Genomic DNA, 13,740 nt, shown 5'->3' with positions numbered 1-13,740 from the left:
AAACAGATGGAATGCTTTATTATAGTTTATTATTATTACGTTTATTATCCCAATTTGGCAAAACTAAACTAAACTCTGATATTCTCCCAATTTTTTCTGAAGCTTTACCTCCCAGCAAAAGTCTCTGAACTAGAAACCCTTGTCCTCAGGATGGGTAAACAGTGACTTGTCGCGTTCTTTTGTTAAGGGTATTGAATAGAATCGCACATATGCACAGAGAATGCAGATCTGAGTACTTTGGTGTACACATATAAAACCAATCAAAACTGGGGATTGTAAAGTGGCAACTGGTAAGGGAGTGGTCTTTGTCCCCTGCCTGTTGCCTGGAGCTGGGGCATCTCGATAGCACTGTGGGAGTACGAGGAGAGTCTATGAGCAACAACGAGTGTCTGCTAAGTCCATTGAAACTTGGAAATCCATGGATGCCAATCCTAGTTTGCATTGGAGAGAGCTCTGCCTCACAAAAGACGTCAGTTTATTTAGTCGGGACATGGTCTTCGAATGGGTAAGGGGTAGAAGTAGGATGATCTAGTTGAGCACCTCCTGGTCCCGTGGAAGCCCTGGCTGCAGTAGGTCACAGGTTGAGGGGACAGACGGGTTCTTTCCCTCCAGTGCAGCCCCAGCTGAGGGGCCTTTCAAGAGGGAAGGCTGCTTAGAATGCACTGTTAGGGTCTCTCTGAGACCACCTGAAACTTGCTGCTTCCTACCTCTCCAACATCTGAGAGCTCCCTCTCTACCAGGAGAAGGTAAGAGATGTGTACCCTGCCCCAGGGGGCCTTGGCACTGGCTAGCACCTTCTGGTGCGCTCAGACGGGCTCCACCTCCACCCAACCCCCCAGGCCCTCGAGGCTCTGACCAAGGGGCATTACTGAGCTGCAGAGACAGGTGCAGAGGCTGGTGAGGACTTTGAGAAAAGCTGATTGAAAGGCCATGGTGGGAGTAAAATTGGTGCTACCACTCTAGAAAGCTGTGTTTGGCAGTGGGCACCAGTAACTTCAAAAATGTCCACTCCCTGTGACCTGGCACTTCCACATGTATAAGCCTGTCTTTAAGAAATCTCCAAATGCAGATAAAGCCCCGGGCAAAGATTCACCACACTGTTATTTATTACAGCAAAAATAGAAACAAATTAAATATTGTGTGATAGAGAATCAGTTAAATAAATTGAGGCACATTGATAGGATGAAATATTATGCAGCTGATGAACATTTTATTTATAAAAGGTTTGTAAAACACAGAGAAAATGCTTATGATGGAATAATTAAGTGGGAAAAGCAAGATGCAAAACTGAACATACAAGATAATTACTCTGTAAAAAGAACACCAGCAAATTATATGGAGAAAAGAAGAGTGGAAGGAAATACAACGAGATGAAATAATGATTGTTCCTTGGGAGGGGTGAGACTACGGGTGACTTTTTTTTCTTCCTTCTTTTTATTCTTCCCATCTAAGTTTTGCATACTGAGACTTTTCTCCCTTCCTTCTTGTTTTTTCTTCCCATCTTTCTAAGTTTTGCATACTGAGACTTTTTTTCCTTCCTTTTTTTTTCTCCCCATCTTTCTAAGTTTCGCATACTGAGCAACCCCTATTTCACTTTTTAAAGAAACTAGAAAAAGGAAAAAAACCAGTAGTTCTGTTATGCTACCCCCACCTCCCACCCCTTCTCTCGGGGGCTAGACTCAGGGTCACCTTCAGGTTCCTGCCTTGTCCCCTCCTTCCTCCTTTTTAGACCCTCAACCGCACTCTGGTTTCCTGCTCCTCTTCGCAGCCACCAGAACCCACAGGCAGTGACCCTTCCCAGACAAGGAAGGAGCCGAGGTTTCCTCCACCATTTTTGCAAAGGCAGGAATGCACGGCTGGGGAAGGCAAATGGAAAGGCAGCCACTCTCTTCCAATGTGCTGGGCCCAGACTCAGGGGGGAACCCAGGGAAGCCCCCAGCTGGGTCACGGTGCTGTGGACAGAGCAGATCATATACAGGGCAAGCGGGGGACCCCACACACCTACTCATGTAGACTCTAAGCTGCAGGGGTCTGAGCATTCATCAGGCTGGCTGGTCTTCAAACTTGAATGTGAGAATTGCTGGGGTACTTTTCAGAAATGCAGAGTCCTGGGCCCAGCCTCAGAGATGGCTTTGGTGGGTCAGGAATTACATTTTCAACAGCTCCCTGAGGGCTGGGATGCAGGCGGTTCACAGCCACGCTTTGAGAAGCCAGAATCTGGTCGAACTCCTGCACGTTCCCCGCTCATCCCCAGCTGGTGCAGGAACGTGGTGCCGAGTCAGGTGCCAGGAAGGGAGGAGAAGGGAGGATGGTGGGGCTGATGTTGGCACTCAGGCCCCAGGGGTCTCCTGGAGCAGGAGCTTGGTCCTTGGACCAGACCTGCTGAGCCTTGCCCGGCGCCGTGAGGGTCCAGCGGCTGTGTGCCCTGCTCAGGGGTGGACACATGGGGAAGTCCCAGTCTCCAGCTGGAACTGTGGGGCCACCACTCTGGGCTCCATGGCTGACGAACGCTTCTAGGTCAGGCTGGGGCATGCAGGAGGGCAGCCGGGGGAGGGTGGGGAGGAAGGCTGAAAGCTTGTGGGACCCAGTGCAGAACCCGCCATTCGGCTTCACAGCCGCCTGGCCAGGAGGGCCATCTGCAGCTACACGGAGATGAACTTGGAGAAACCCAGCTCCTCCTCAGTCATGTGGAAGGGGGGCACCAGGATCATGTCCCCCTCGGGGTCCTGGGAAGGGAGTTCCTCTTCCTCTGTAGTCTGTGAAGACAACAGTGGGGTTGGGAAGCACAGCCCGGCTGGGGGTGGTCTCTAGGTAGCTGCTGTGTCCGCCCCAGCCTTTCCCACAAGGTCCGGGCCTCTGTCCACCTGCAGGGGCACGGGACCTAACAAGTGCTCCTCCCTGGAACCCCAGGCTTTGATTCATGCTCCCCTGTCCCCAGTCCACCCCTCCGAGGGGAGAACCCTCAAGGCCTCGGGCAAGGCTCTGGCTACTGCAGCTGTGGGCATCCTGCCAGCCCAGGGCTCTTTGAGCCATGATTCCCAACGAGCTATGCAGGAATTTTCTGGACTGGAAAAAAAGGATATGAGGCCAAGAGCCCTGGCTTCCTGGGTGAAACAGCCTGGGCCTATGTCTACAATGGAGCAGGTGGGCAGATGCAGGTGTGCGGAGTTTGGGGAGCGGTTGCTGAGGAGAGAAACTCCCTGACTTCCTGGCATCGTCAGAGTGGAGTCGGGTCAGGTGGCCCCAGACCCCCAGGCCCTTCTGTCCACACCTGGCTCAGGTCCTGGATCTCCGGGTAGAGGCTGGCAGAGGGCTCAGGTCTCGCGAGAGGCCCAGTGGGCCCTGCAAGGTGGATCACGGCATCCTCCAGGTCCTGGCCATTCCCAAGCGGCTGTAACAGAGACATGGTCAGAACAGCCCGTTCTTGGCAGCAGGGATGGTTTGCGAGCGGAGCTGAGCCCAGGCAAGAGGAGGGAAACGTGGGAGGGGGCAGGCAAGGCAGGGAGGGCCAAGGAGGGGAAGAACACTTAGCTCCAATGTGGGCCCTCTTGGGGGGCCCCCTTCCATCTTTCCGCCAACAAGGAGGTGCCCCCTAGAGCCCTTCTGCCCACTGGTCTTGTGCCATTTCCTGTCCCCTCTTACCTCAGTCGGGTCAGGGCCAGGTGCCATGGGCAGGAAAAAGTCCAAGGCAGCCCTTCTCAGAGTGGACGGAGGTAGCATTGTGGGACAAAGTGGTTGGTACAGGTGCCCTTGGCCTCCCCATACCCAGCCCCTCTTCTGGAGTTGAGTGGCGTGAGCCCCAGGCCCCAGGATGCACAGTCGGGAGGCCGGGCTCTGTAGGGAGCCATGGTGACCCCTGTCCATCCATCCGCCTGTCTCCATGACTTTTCCCTCAGTCCCCTCCACCACCTCTGGCCTTGTTGAGCTTCCTGAGACAACAACAGCTGCTTCCTAAACCCAAGATCCCATTCCCACCCTAAACCCTCCCGGGGGTTGGGGAGGGGTGTCAGGCCTGCGTCTTTTGTCCTTACTGGCGCCAGGAAAGAAGGCAATAGTAGCTCCCCTTTCCTGCCCTGGAGCTTAAGAGAATCAGAGTGGAGGCATCTCAGTAAACAGATGAGGGAGGAGGGGCCCAGCGAGGCCAGGAGTGGGGGGGGTTCTGTTTCCTGAGGTGTGACTGTGCCGGCCCCTTGCAGGAGTGCTGGCACGGGAGGGCACGGTCTCTTCCAGCAGCAGTAGCCTTGGGGCAGGTTCCCTGCTCCAGGAAGATGGGAACTGGGACCCCCATTCCCTCTGCCCCCTGGTCCCCAGAGTGCCACCCGCAGCTTGGGTCCCAGGGCAGCCATACCACCTTGGTCTAAGAGCCAAAGAAGGCTCAGAGAAAACATCAGGGTGTTCTGGAAAGAGGAGAGCAGGGAGTTGAGAAATCTGGGTCCTGTGTGACCTTGGGCAAGAACTTTACCCTCTCTGGGATTCAGTTTCATCTTTTGCAAAAGCACTAGAAACTACCTCCATGGGGTCCCGTTGGAAGTGGGGCCTGGGAAAATGCGTTTCTAACAGTTCCCTGGATCCCTGGGTGTTGTGAAAAGGGTTTGCTCCAAACTCAGAGAAAGGCTTCCCCTGGATCCAGCTGTGATGTTCTCTGATTCTAAAGGGGGAGGGGAGGAAGAAGGTGCTGGCCTGGGGCCGGGGATGCTCACATGGCTCCTTGTGCACACCCTGCCTGGCACTTGGTGGCAAATTGGGGGTGAGGATGGGCACTCTGTGGGACCCACACCCCGAAGGGCTGGTCTCGGGGCTCACACAAATTCCTCCAGGCTGGGAAGCAAGCCGGGCCTCCAGGTCAGACACGGAGGACCAGGTAGGTAGGAAGACGCAGAGGCAGGCCCAGGAGTCTTGACTTCCAGCCCCAAGGGGATCTGAGCTGGGCTCTGGCCCGCCTCCATTCTTACCAAGCATGAGAGGTAGAGCTTCTCATTCCTCTGTGTCTCGGAGGCCAGTTGAGCTGAAAGAGACACAAAAGGAGCACCTTGAAGCTAGGGTAGCCAGGAGTAGCCTGCAGCTGCTCCCAGAGAGGTGGACTGGCCTCCCTACACCCAGGAGCAGGGCATTCCCCGAGGGAGCTGGCAGGCAGGGTGGGCAGAGGAGGCCCTTCCAGCTCGGCCCCTCGGGAATGACGTGGCCTTCTGAGATCAGTACATGGGGATCACCTGGTGAGGGCCCGAAACTGGCTGGGGAAATAAATCTGTGTACTAAGGTCGTTGCTTCTCAAACCTTAATGTGCATACAGGAACCCCTGGAATTTTCTTAAAATGCAGATTCCAATTTAGTAGGTTGGGGCTTGAGAGTCTGCGTTTCTAACTGGCTACCAGGGGATGCCACTGCTGTTAGCTGGGGGACCACAGTTTGAGAGGCAAGGTGCTAAGTAGCTCTGAGGTTGTGACCAGGAATGCACCCATTCTGTGTGCTCCTCAGACTTCTCTGAGGGGACCTGGGGAGATAGGCAAAGCTGACGCTTCTTCCTTGGGGTCACTCCAAGGCCCAGGACTAACCCCCACCCCATCCCCCACCACCTTCACTGGGACAACACTGCAGATGCCTTCCTGGTTTCCCCACTGCCTAGCCGTGCAAACACAGGGCAAGCTGCTTAACCGCTCTGTGCCTCAATTTCCTCCCCTGTACAATGGGCGTACTCTGCAGTGTTGAGGAGATTAAAGGATATAAGTGACACAGGCTGCAGACAGGTAACTCTTATTGCTGTTATTTCAGTCAATCCTTTAAATCTGTGCCATCCAGCACCAGAGCCACATGTCACATATCGCCATGGGGCGCTGAAATGTGACCGCTTCAAATTACATTGGGCTTTGAAGACTCAATCTGAAAAAAATGGATGTGTAACATGCATTATTAATATTTTTATATTGATTGCATGTTGAAATGATGATGTTTTGCATATATTGGGTTAAATAAAATATATTGTTAAAATTAATGTCACTAGTTTCTTTTTACTTTTTTTTCCATGTGACTACTGGAAAATTTTATTTATTTATTTATTTTGAGACAAAGTCTTGCTCTGTTGACTGGGCTGGAGTGCAGTGGTGTCATCATAGCTCACTGCAACTTCAAATTCCTGGGCTCAAGCCATCCTCCTGCCTCGGCCTCCTGAGTAGCTGGGACTACAGGTGTGTACCGCCTGGCTAATTTTTTTATTATTCTTAGAGATAAGGTCTCACTATTGCCCAGGCTGGTCTCAAACTCCTGGGCTCAAGCTATCTTCCTGCCTCAGCCTCCCAAAGTACTAGGATTATAGGCACGAGCCACCATGTCTGCTTATACTAGAAAAATGTAAATTATATATGTGGCTGGTATGCTATTTCTGTTTGATATATATCCATCATTTAAGGAAACTGAGGCTCAGGGCAATTAGGTGACTTGTCCGAGGTCACACAGCTAAAAAGTGCAGAGCTGGGATTTGAACCCAAACCTAGGAAAAGGACTGAGCACCTCTAGAGACCCAGTGGCAGGAGTGGGGCCACAATGTCTGCCCTGCTCAAGTTCAAGTGTTCAGTCCTGCGTTCCCCCTGGCAGTCAGCCCCCTACAGGAGCTGGAGCTGCAGAGAGGGGACTGGATTCACTGGGAGGGACAGGGAGGGAGGAGACTGCTGGGCTCAGGCAGACAGGAGGAAGCTGAGGACCCCTCATGCTCGCACTCGCCCATCTGCATTGCTCCTTCCTAGCGTCCACTGCCTCATAGTTCCCTCAGCAGGGATGAGTAGGGCTCTCAATGCCCATATCTCAGCCGGACACACTGGGGCCCACAAGGTCTTTCCAGGGTTGGGGGTGCTGTGGGTCCCAGTGAGGCCCTGGCTCAGCGAGCCTCCCACCCTCCTCCCACCCGCCCTCGCTCACCTTGTTTTCTCCGGAGGAGCATGCGGCTGCCCAGGGCGATCAGACCCGCGGCCAGCAAAAGGCCCAACAGCACCAGGACTGGGGCCAACATGCGGACCAGCGGGATGGACACCCTGGAGGCGAGAAGAAAGGAGCCCAGTGGCTGTCATCAGATAAGCCAAAGGCTGTGCCCTTTGGGGTCCCAGGCACAGGCCGAGAAAGCCAACCCCTAGTGTGGAATCCAAATCAGTGCGGCAAAGGCTGGCAGAGCATTCACTGCCATTGGCGCTTGACACATGTCATTTAATTAGCGCAGACCCTGAAGCCAAGCTGCCTGGGTTCAAACCCTGGCTCCACCACTTTCTAGATGGGTGACCTTGGGCAAGTGACTAAATCTCCCACAGTGTCAATTTCCTTCTCTGTAAAATGGCTGTTGTGAGGATCAGACAGGTTGGGATACGTAAAGTGCTTAGTTCAGGGCCTGCCCCACGCCAGGCACTATGTCAGCATTAGCTGTTAAATTCCACGACCCTATATAACTAAGGAGCGGCCCAGTTTCACACGGGGGAGACTAACACTTGAGGAGATGGAGCACAGGGGTGTGCAGGAAGTTCTCCAGGGCTTGTACGGGGGTTGGCATCACTGACACGTGGGCAACATGGTATCTTCTGAGTCCAGCCATGGACTCCAGGGGTCCCTTGTCTCTCCTGGGAGATGAGAGGGCACAGGGCCCCAATGCCTGGTCAGCCCTGAGTGGTGGTAAGGGACCTCATTCCCCCGACATTGCTGAACTTTCAGCATTGGATTCACTTTCAGCTGGGCCTGACTGAACCTGTCAGAGGCTGCCTGGGTATCCGTAACTGAGTGCGGTTATAACCCCCTGCACTGATCCTTCAGGTTGGGACTGCAGTTGGGTAAGGAAAAACATTTTTTTCTTTTGGATTCTGTATTTTCATGCTTGACACAGGACTCAATGGAAAGTGTACAGGCAAAAGCTACTGAACTGGGTGGCCGTCCCTGAGGCTGGGGCAGCAAGAGAGGTGGGGATTGGGGCCTTGGTGGACCTTCTCCTTGGGCGGGTCTGAGTCTGGGACAGCAGGGCTGCTGGGTCCTGTAGTGGAGGTTGTCCACTGCTCAAGGGCCCCTATGTCGGGTGAATGGAGGTTGAAATCTGCCCTCTGTGCTGCAGGCTGTGGCCATGACAAGAGGATATGTCCGCTCGGAGGAAGGAGTGTCAGTTGTTATTTGCTCAAAGACACCTTATGGTTAATGATGGCCTGAAAGGTGACCTTGGTCACCTCAGGCTTACCTGGGCTTGGAGCTGCCGCTGCTGAGAACAGACCTGGTGTCCATTGTGAGGGTGGAGTCCAGCTGCATGGTTGGGTGGGAGCTTCCCGCGTGAGGAGAGGTTCCTGCATGCAGAAAGGTTCCTGTGTACAGGGAAGTTCCTGCGTGCCCATACGGGGAGGTCCCTGTGAACGGAGAGGCCTCAGCCCCTGTCTTCCCCTGCTTGGCTGTGGCGACTGTCTGGTAGAGACCAGGAGAAGCTACAAGTCCAAAAGCAGTGCCTCAGCACCTTCCCTGACCCTTAAAATCCCAGCATCCCCAGACCTCTGACCCCTGACCCCTGACCCCTAGCCTCCGCAAGACCAATTTCTCAGAGCACCCCCAGCTAAAAGACAACCCAGTAAGCAAACAGGCCCACATGAAGCCATTTGGAGCAAGCACATCGTATACCAGGCACACCCCACACCTGTGCATGGCGTTCAGTCTCTTTTTGTGCCCTCAGCCTGTCCTCTCTGTGGGGAGGTACAATCACACCCCCATTCCCACATCCATGGCCCATTACAATGACCACTCAGTGGACACCTTCCCATCCTCCTCCTCCAGTCCTGGCCAGTTGTCACGTCCTTCCTTGCCAGAAGGGCAGGCCCTTCTATCACCATCGAATGCTGACTCCCCCCTCACCACACCCCACCAGGGCCTTGCGTGCCTTCAACAGCCACGACGACAGGCAGGGCAGGGTGGCAGGGATAAGTCCAGAGGTCAGGGACCAAGACCTGGCCCTCTTAGCTTGCCCCCCAGATCCTGGATGGAGCAGACAGAACATGAGCGTTGGGGTCAGGCTGTGACCACTTTTGCGGTCTGCTGCTACCTGTGTGACATTGAGCGAGTGACCTAACCCCACTGAGCCTCCAGTTCCAGAGCTGGACAATCCAGCTCCCAGGCATGAAGCGCAGCAGCGGGCACCAGGGAGGCCCTCAGTGGGTGTTTCTGTACATGGCGGGGAGGAGGGACGGAAGAACCATTCACTCACTCAGTTCTGGGGGCTGCGTTTGCCAAGCTTTTGCCTTGGGCTGCGGGCTCCTTGTAGCAAGAGGCTGGAAGGAGGGAGTGGGGGAGGGAGAACAGCAGGGCCCTAGAGGAAAGGGACAGAGTGCTCTCAGGGGCTGCACGAGTCACTGCTCTGATCCCCTTTTCCTTCCTCGGGAGCAGCCAGCCGCTTTCCCATCCCCGACCTCAGCGCAGACAACCGCCATCTTCTCACCTCCGCCAGTCAGGGCAGATTCCTGCTGATCGGGGTCTTCCCCTCCTGCAGCCCCTTGGCCTCCCACTTAGCTTAGACCCTCAGCTCTGACACCACCATCACCCCACCCTCTTCCTGGCCCTTCAGCTTGCCCCTTCCATGCCACCCTTCACTGGTGCCACTTGGTCTCTCAAATCCATATTGTGTCCCATCACTCCTGCTTCAGAACAGTCGATGGCCCCCATTGCCTGTACTCCGAAACTCACACTTTTTAGCACGCCTTTCAAGCCCTTTTAAACTCAGACTTCAAACCACCTGTCAGCCTCACCTCTTCCCCAGCGGGTGCTCCGGCCGTGCAGAGTTGCCCTCCGTTCCCTGTTAAGCGAGTCTGCTGCTCACCCCCTGCCTCTAACATGCGGCTCCTTTGCGTGTAAAGCCTCCCTCGCCTTTCCATCTCTGCCTGACACACTTCTTCCTGCCCTTTAGCACCAGCTCAAAAGTCAACTCATCCGTAATGTCTTCCCCAGAAGGAGCAAGTCCCCTTTTCCTTTGGGCACCCACAGTACCCTGTGCATGCCTCCATCAATGCTACCGTGCAATTGCACCGCGGTTACCGGTTTACTGGGTCTTCCCACTAGGTTGGGACTCCTCAAATGCCAAATGCCTATCTGTGCTCAGCACAGTGGGCAGAAACTTGGTGTGACCGTCCCCAGGAGCTGCTGAGCTCCCCACTTCCCCATGTCCATCTGTGACCTCCCCATTCTCTATTCTACAGGTTGAGTGTCCCTTATCCAAAATGCTTGGGACCAGACATGATTTGGATTTCAATTTTTCTTTTTAATTTTGGAATATTTGCATTGCATTTGCTGGTTCAGCAACCCTAATCCAGGGATCTGAAGTCTGAAATGCTCCAAGGGGCATTTCCATTGGGTATCATGTTGGTGCTCAAAAAGCTTCAGATTTTGGAGCATTTTGGATTTTGGGATTAGGGATACTCAATCTGTAATACTGTGTCAGTTTATTCTTGGATTTTTCTAAGTAGATGATCCAAATCTTTTGCAAATAAAGAGTATTTATTTTTTCCTTTCCAATATTTATACTTCTTTATCGTGTCATATTTCATTGCCTAGGGCCTCCAAGGCGAAGATGAATAAAAGAAATCACAGTGGGTACATTTGTCTTGCTCAGACACGCCCAGAAATTCTTCTAACATTTCACTGCACTCTGTGGGGTGCTGGAGGTGGCTCATACTGGCTCCCAAAAGTGAATTGTTAACTGTTCAGGAATTTGCAAGACAGTTGTTAAACTGCCGATGGCTGGAAATTGGCCATGGCAGGAGTATTTGCACCACCGAAATTGGCAAACACTGCAAATTAGAGCACCTTCGCCTGTTGCTAAACATTGACCAGCACACCTCTGCCATAGTCTTCTTCATTTTCAATGTTGCGACTGTCATCAGAGGCCAAGAAGATCTGATGCAGAGGGATAATGCATATGTCATACACAAATTAATTATTAATGAGGGTAAGCATAAAACACAGGAGAGCCTCAGATATAGGTATAATCGATCACAGCTAGGTAAAAAAGACATGGGAATGCTGGTAAGATTGGAAGAGATCAGAGAATCTTGTAAATAATGGAGAGCAGATTCAATGTGGTTTGACGCTACTGTTATTATTTGGTGAGTTTAACTTTGTTTCCCTGAATTAAAACAAAGACCCATGACGGGGATGTGGCCTGGGTTTGGAATAAGTCCCAGCTATGGGGCCAGGAGAGGCAAAGAGCAGCCACCAAAGCCAGCAATGACCTACATTTGAATCCTGGCTCCGCCAATTCCTGTTATGAGACCTTGGGCAAATCACTTAGTCTCTCAGAGCCTCAGTTCCCATCTGTGAAATGGGGATACAAAGACCTATCTTGCCCTCGCTGACCAGCAACTGGGGCTCCCACTCCCCTGGGCTCTCCCTGGCTTCTTTCTCCTTAGCTCAGCAGGTCCAGGTCAGGTTCCAGGCACCTGGACAGGTGCTCTATCCCCTGTCCCCAATGTCCCTGAGCTCAGCAAGGCCCTCCTTCAGGCATCCTACCCAGAGGCTGGTTCCCAGGCACCCCAGAACCTCTCCCTGGACTTCAAGATCTGGGGACAAGGAGGGCAAAGAAGGGGAGCTGAGGCCACAAGCAGGGTGAGGCCAGCGTGGCCAGGGCTTAGGTGATGCTGTGGACTGGGTAGGGATGCCGCAATGGTTGGCCCAGCCTCAGGGGGCCTCAGGAATCTCTCTCACACCAGGCAACGAGTCTTCTGTATTCCCTGAGACGTCCATCTTGTCCCCAACCCCCGGCAATTTCCCTCTGGCACATCTGGGCAGAGAGGAAAGGCCCCTGAGCATAGTCCTGGACAGATCTGGGTTCCATCCTGCTCTGCCTTCTACTAGTGGCATGATCTTGGGCAGCAAGAGTAAAAGAACAGGACAGGCGAGACCCAAACGGCACAGCCAATGCCCAAACATTGCTCCACACTTGACCTGAGTCATAGAGAGGCCCCACAAGGTCAGTACCAAGATTAGTCCTGACGGCCCCGCCCTCTTCCCTCTGCACCTCCTGGCCCACAGCCAGGGGAAGGAGAGACATTTGTTACCTGGAAAGACTAACAGAGACACCAGGAAAGTCTCATCGAAGACCAGTTTTTTTACCCCACACCGGTACTTCCCGGCGTCCTGCAGGGTGAGGTTCCGCAGGGTCACGGTGAAGACTAGCTCTTGGGGGCTGTCTCGGATGGACACCCTGCCCTGCGTTGTCTCCTGGCCGCCTTCTCCCGTGTAGATGATGCCAGAGCAGCGGAGGAGTAGGAACCCGACCTGCTGGCACCAGTACTTCTTGTGGTTCCTCAGCTCTTCCCGGTAGGTACACTGCAGGGACACTGTGTCACCTTCAAACCCGCTGATCTCCTTCGGGCCCTGCAGGGCTTCATAACCTGAAACCACAGCAGGGCTGGAGGTTGGAATTCCCAGGATCCAAGTATCAGGGTCAAGAGAAGAAGCTTCCATTTTATGGGGAGAAAGGAAGGCTTTCCTTTGCCACTCCTTCTGGGGACAGCCCTATAAGAGGCTGTCCCTCCCCCTCTGGGAAACCTTGGGGCAGCCCTGTTCCTGTTTCCCTAACCCTGGCACATTGAAGGGCTGCAGGGCAGGGGTGAGGTGGGGGAAGTTTGAATCTCAGCACTTCCACTTAGCTATATGACCCGGGGGGAAGATGCTTCAACTTTCTGGGCCTCTAAGTTTTCTCATCTATAGATAATGATGCCCTATGTCATTGATTTAAGATGCCATCATATGTAAGACACACCATAATTTTATATACTGCTAAGAAACAAAATGGCCAATTGACCAACTGACATCAGTTATAAAAACATCCTGATTTTAAGTGCTCAAAGGTAAAGAAAGAGATTCAATAAATGCTGGGCAACCAGATTGCAGGGGCAGGTGTCTCGTCTGCCTCCAGGCTTGGTGCAGGGTAGGGAAATGAAGATTAGAGAGGTAAAGCTACTCTCGCAGCCACACAGCCATAAAGGAGTTGGAACCCACAGGTCCGGGGCAAAACCTGACTGTGGGTTTCAGAAACAGCACGTGTCGGCTCCTTCTGAGACCTCAGGCTGAGGGTGGGTGGGGTGGGGTGAAGCCTGGAAGTACCAGACGCTGGGGATGGTCACAGCTAGGTGCACATTGGGGAAAGGAAACGTTGGCCCAGAAAGTCCTGCCTCTGCAGACTGAAAGGCAAAGTCGGGCATGAGCCCCACAACCCTCCCACCACCGCCCTCCCCATCTCACCTGGGAGCACCAGGCAGCCCCACAGCAGGACCAGAGGCCGCATGGTGGGCGCTGGGCACCGCGGGAGGAGACGCCAGGAACTGTGAGCTGCCCTCCCGGCCGCCGGGGCTTTAATTTCCTCCAGGAGCACGAGACCAGGACGTGGAAGGGATGGGAGGGGCTGTGCGGGTCACCCCTCTGCACGCCCGGCTGGAAGGTGCCTCTGCCTTCCGTATACTGAGCCGTCAGGCGCCGGCGCTGCTGCTGACCTCCTCGGCCTGGAAACCCACGCAAACCTCCCCCCAACTCCACCGCTTCCAGGGGGTCTCCACGTGTGGTCCACGCACCCCAAGGGCTCTGTGAGTAGAATTCAGGGAGTCCATGAATTTGGATGAGAAAAAATTAGCATATTGACTTTCACAAACCTGTTATATTTAGCTTTTCCGTTAGGAATGTAGTGTTAGCAGTACCTGTAACTTTCTTACCAGCAAAAATCCTGAATCTGGGCTCAGTGGCTCACGCCTG

The 13,740-nt window shown here is 53.7% G+C and overlaps 1 protein-coding gene across 1 annotated transcript; it reads right to left on the bottom strand.

Annotated features, from left to right (window-relative positions):
* Positions 1 to 1,203: 1,203 nt before the first annotated feature.
* Positions 1,204 to 13,279, bottom strand: CD300LG (CD300 molecule like family member g). Its single transcript, XM_045526679.1, has 7 exons — positions 13,237 to 13,279; positions 12,048 to 12,383; positions 9,206 to 9,307; positions 8,198 to 8,435; positions 6,910 to 7,022; positions 4,953 to 5,005; positions 1,204 to 2,756 (listed from the first exon to the last, which is right to left on the bottom strand). Exons 1-7 carry the CDS (start codon positions 13,277 to 13,279, stop codon positions 2,643 to 2,645), a joined length of 999 nt encoding a protein of 332 aa, XP_045382635.1. The 3' UTR covers positions 1,204 to 2,642.
* Between the last annotated feature and the right edge of the window lie 461 nt (positions 13,280 to 13,740).

Source organism: Lemur catta, chromosome 15 (genome assembly GCF_020740605.2).
Source record: "Lemur catta isolate mLemCat1 chromosome 15, mLemCat1.pri, whole genome shotgun sequence".
Lineage (NCBI taxonomy): Eukaryota > Metazoa > Chordata > Mammalia > Primates > Lemuridae > Lemur > Lemur catta.
The sequence above is the reverse complement of the archived record's forward strand: the minus strand, read 5'-3'. Positions and strand labels throughout refer to the sequence as shown.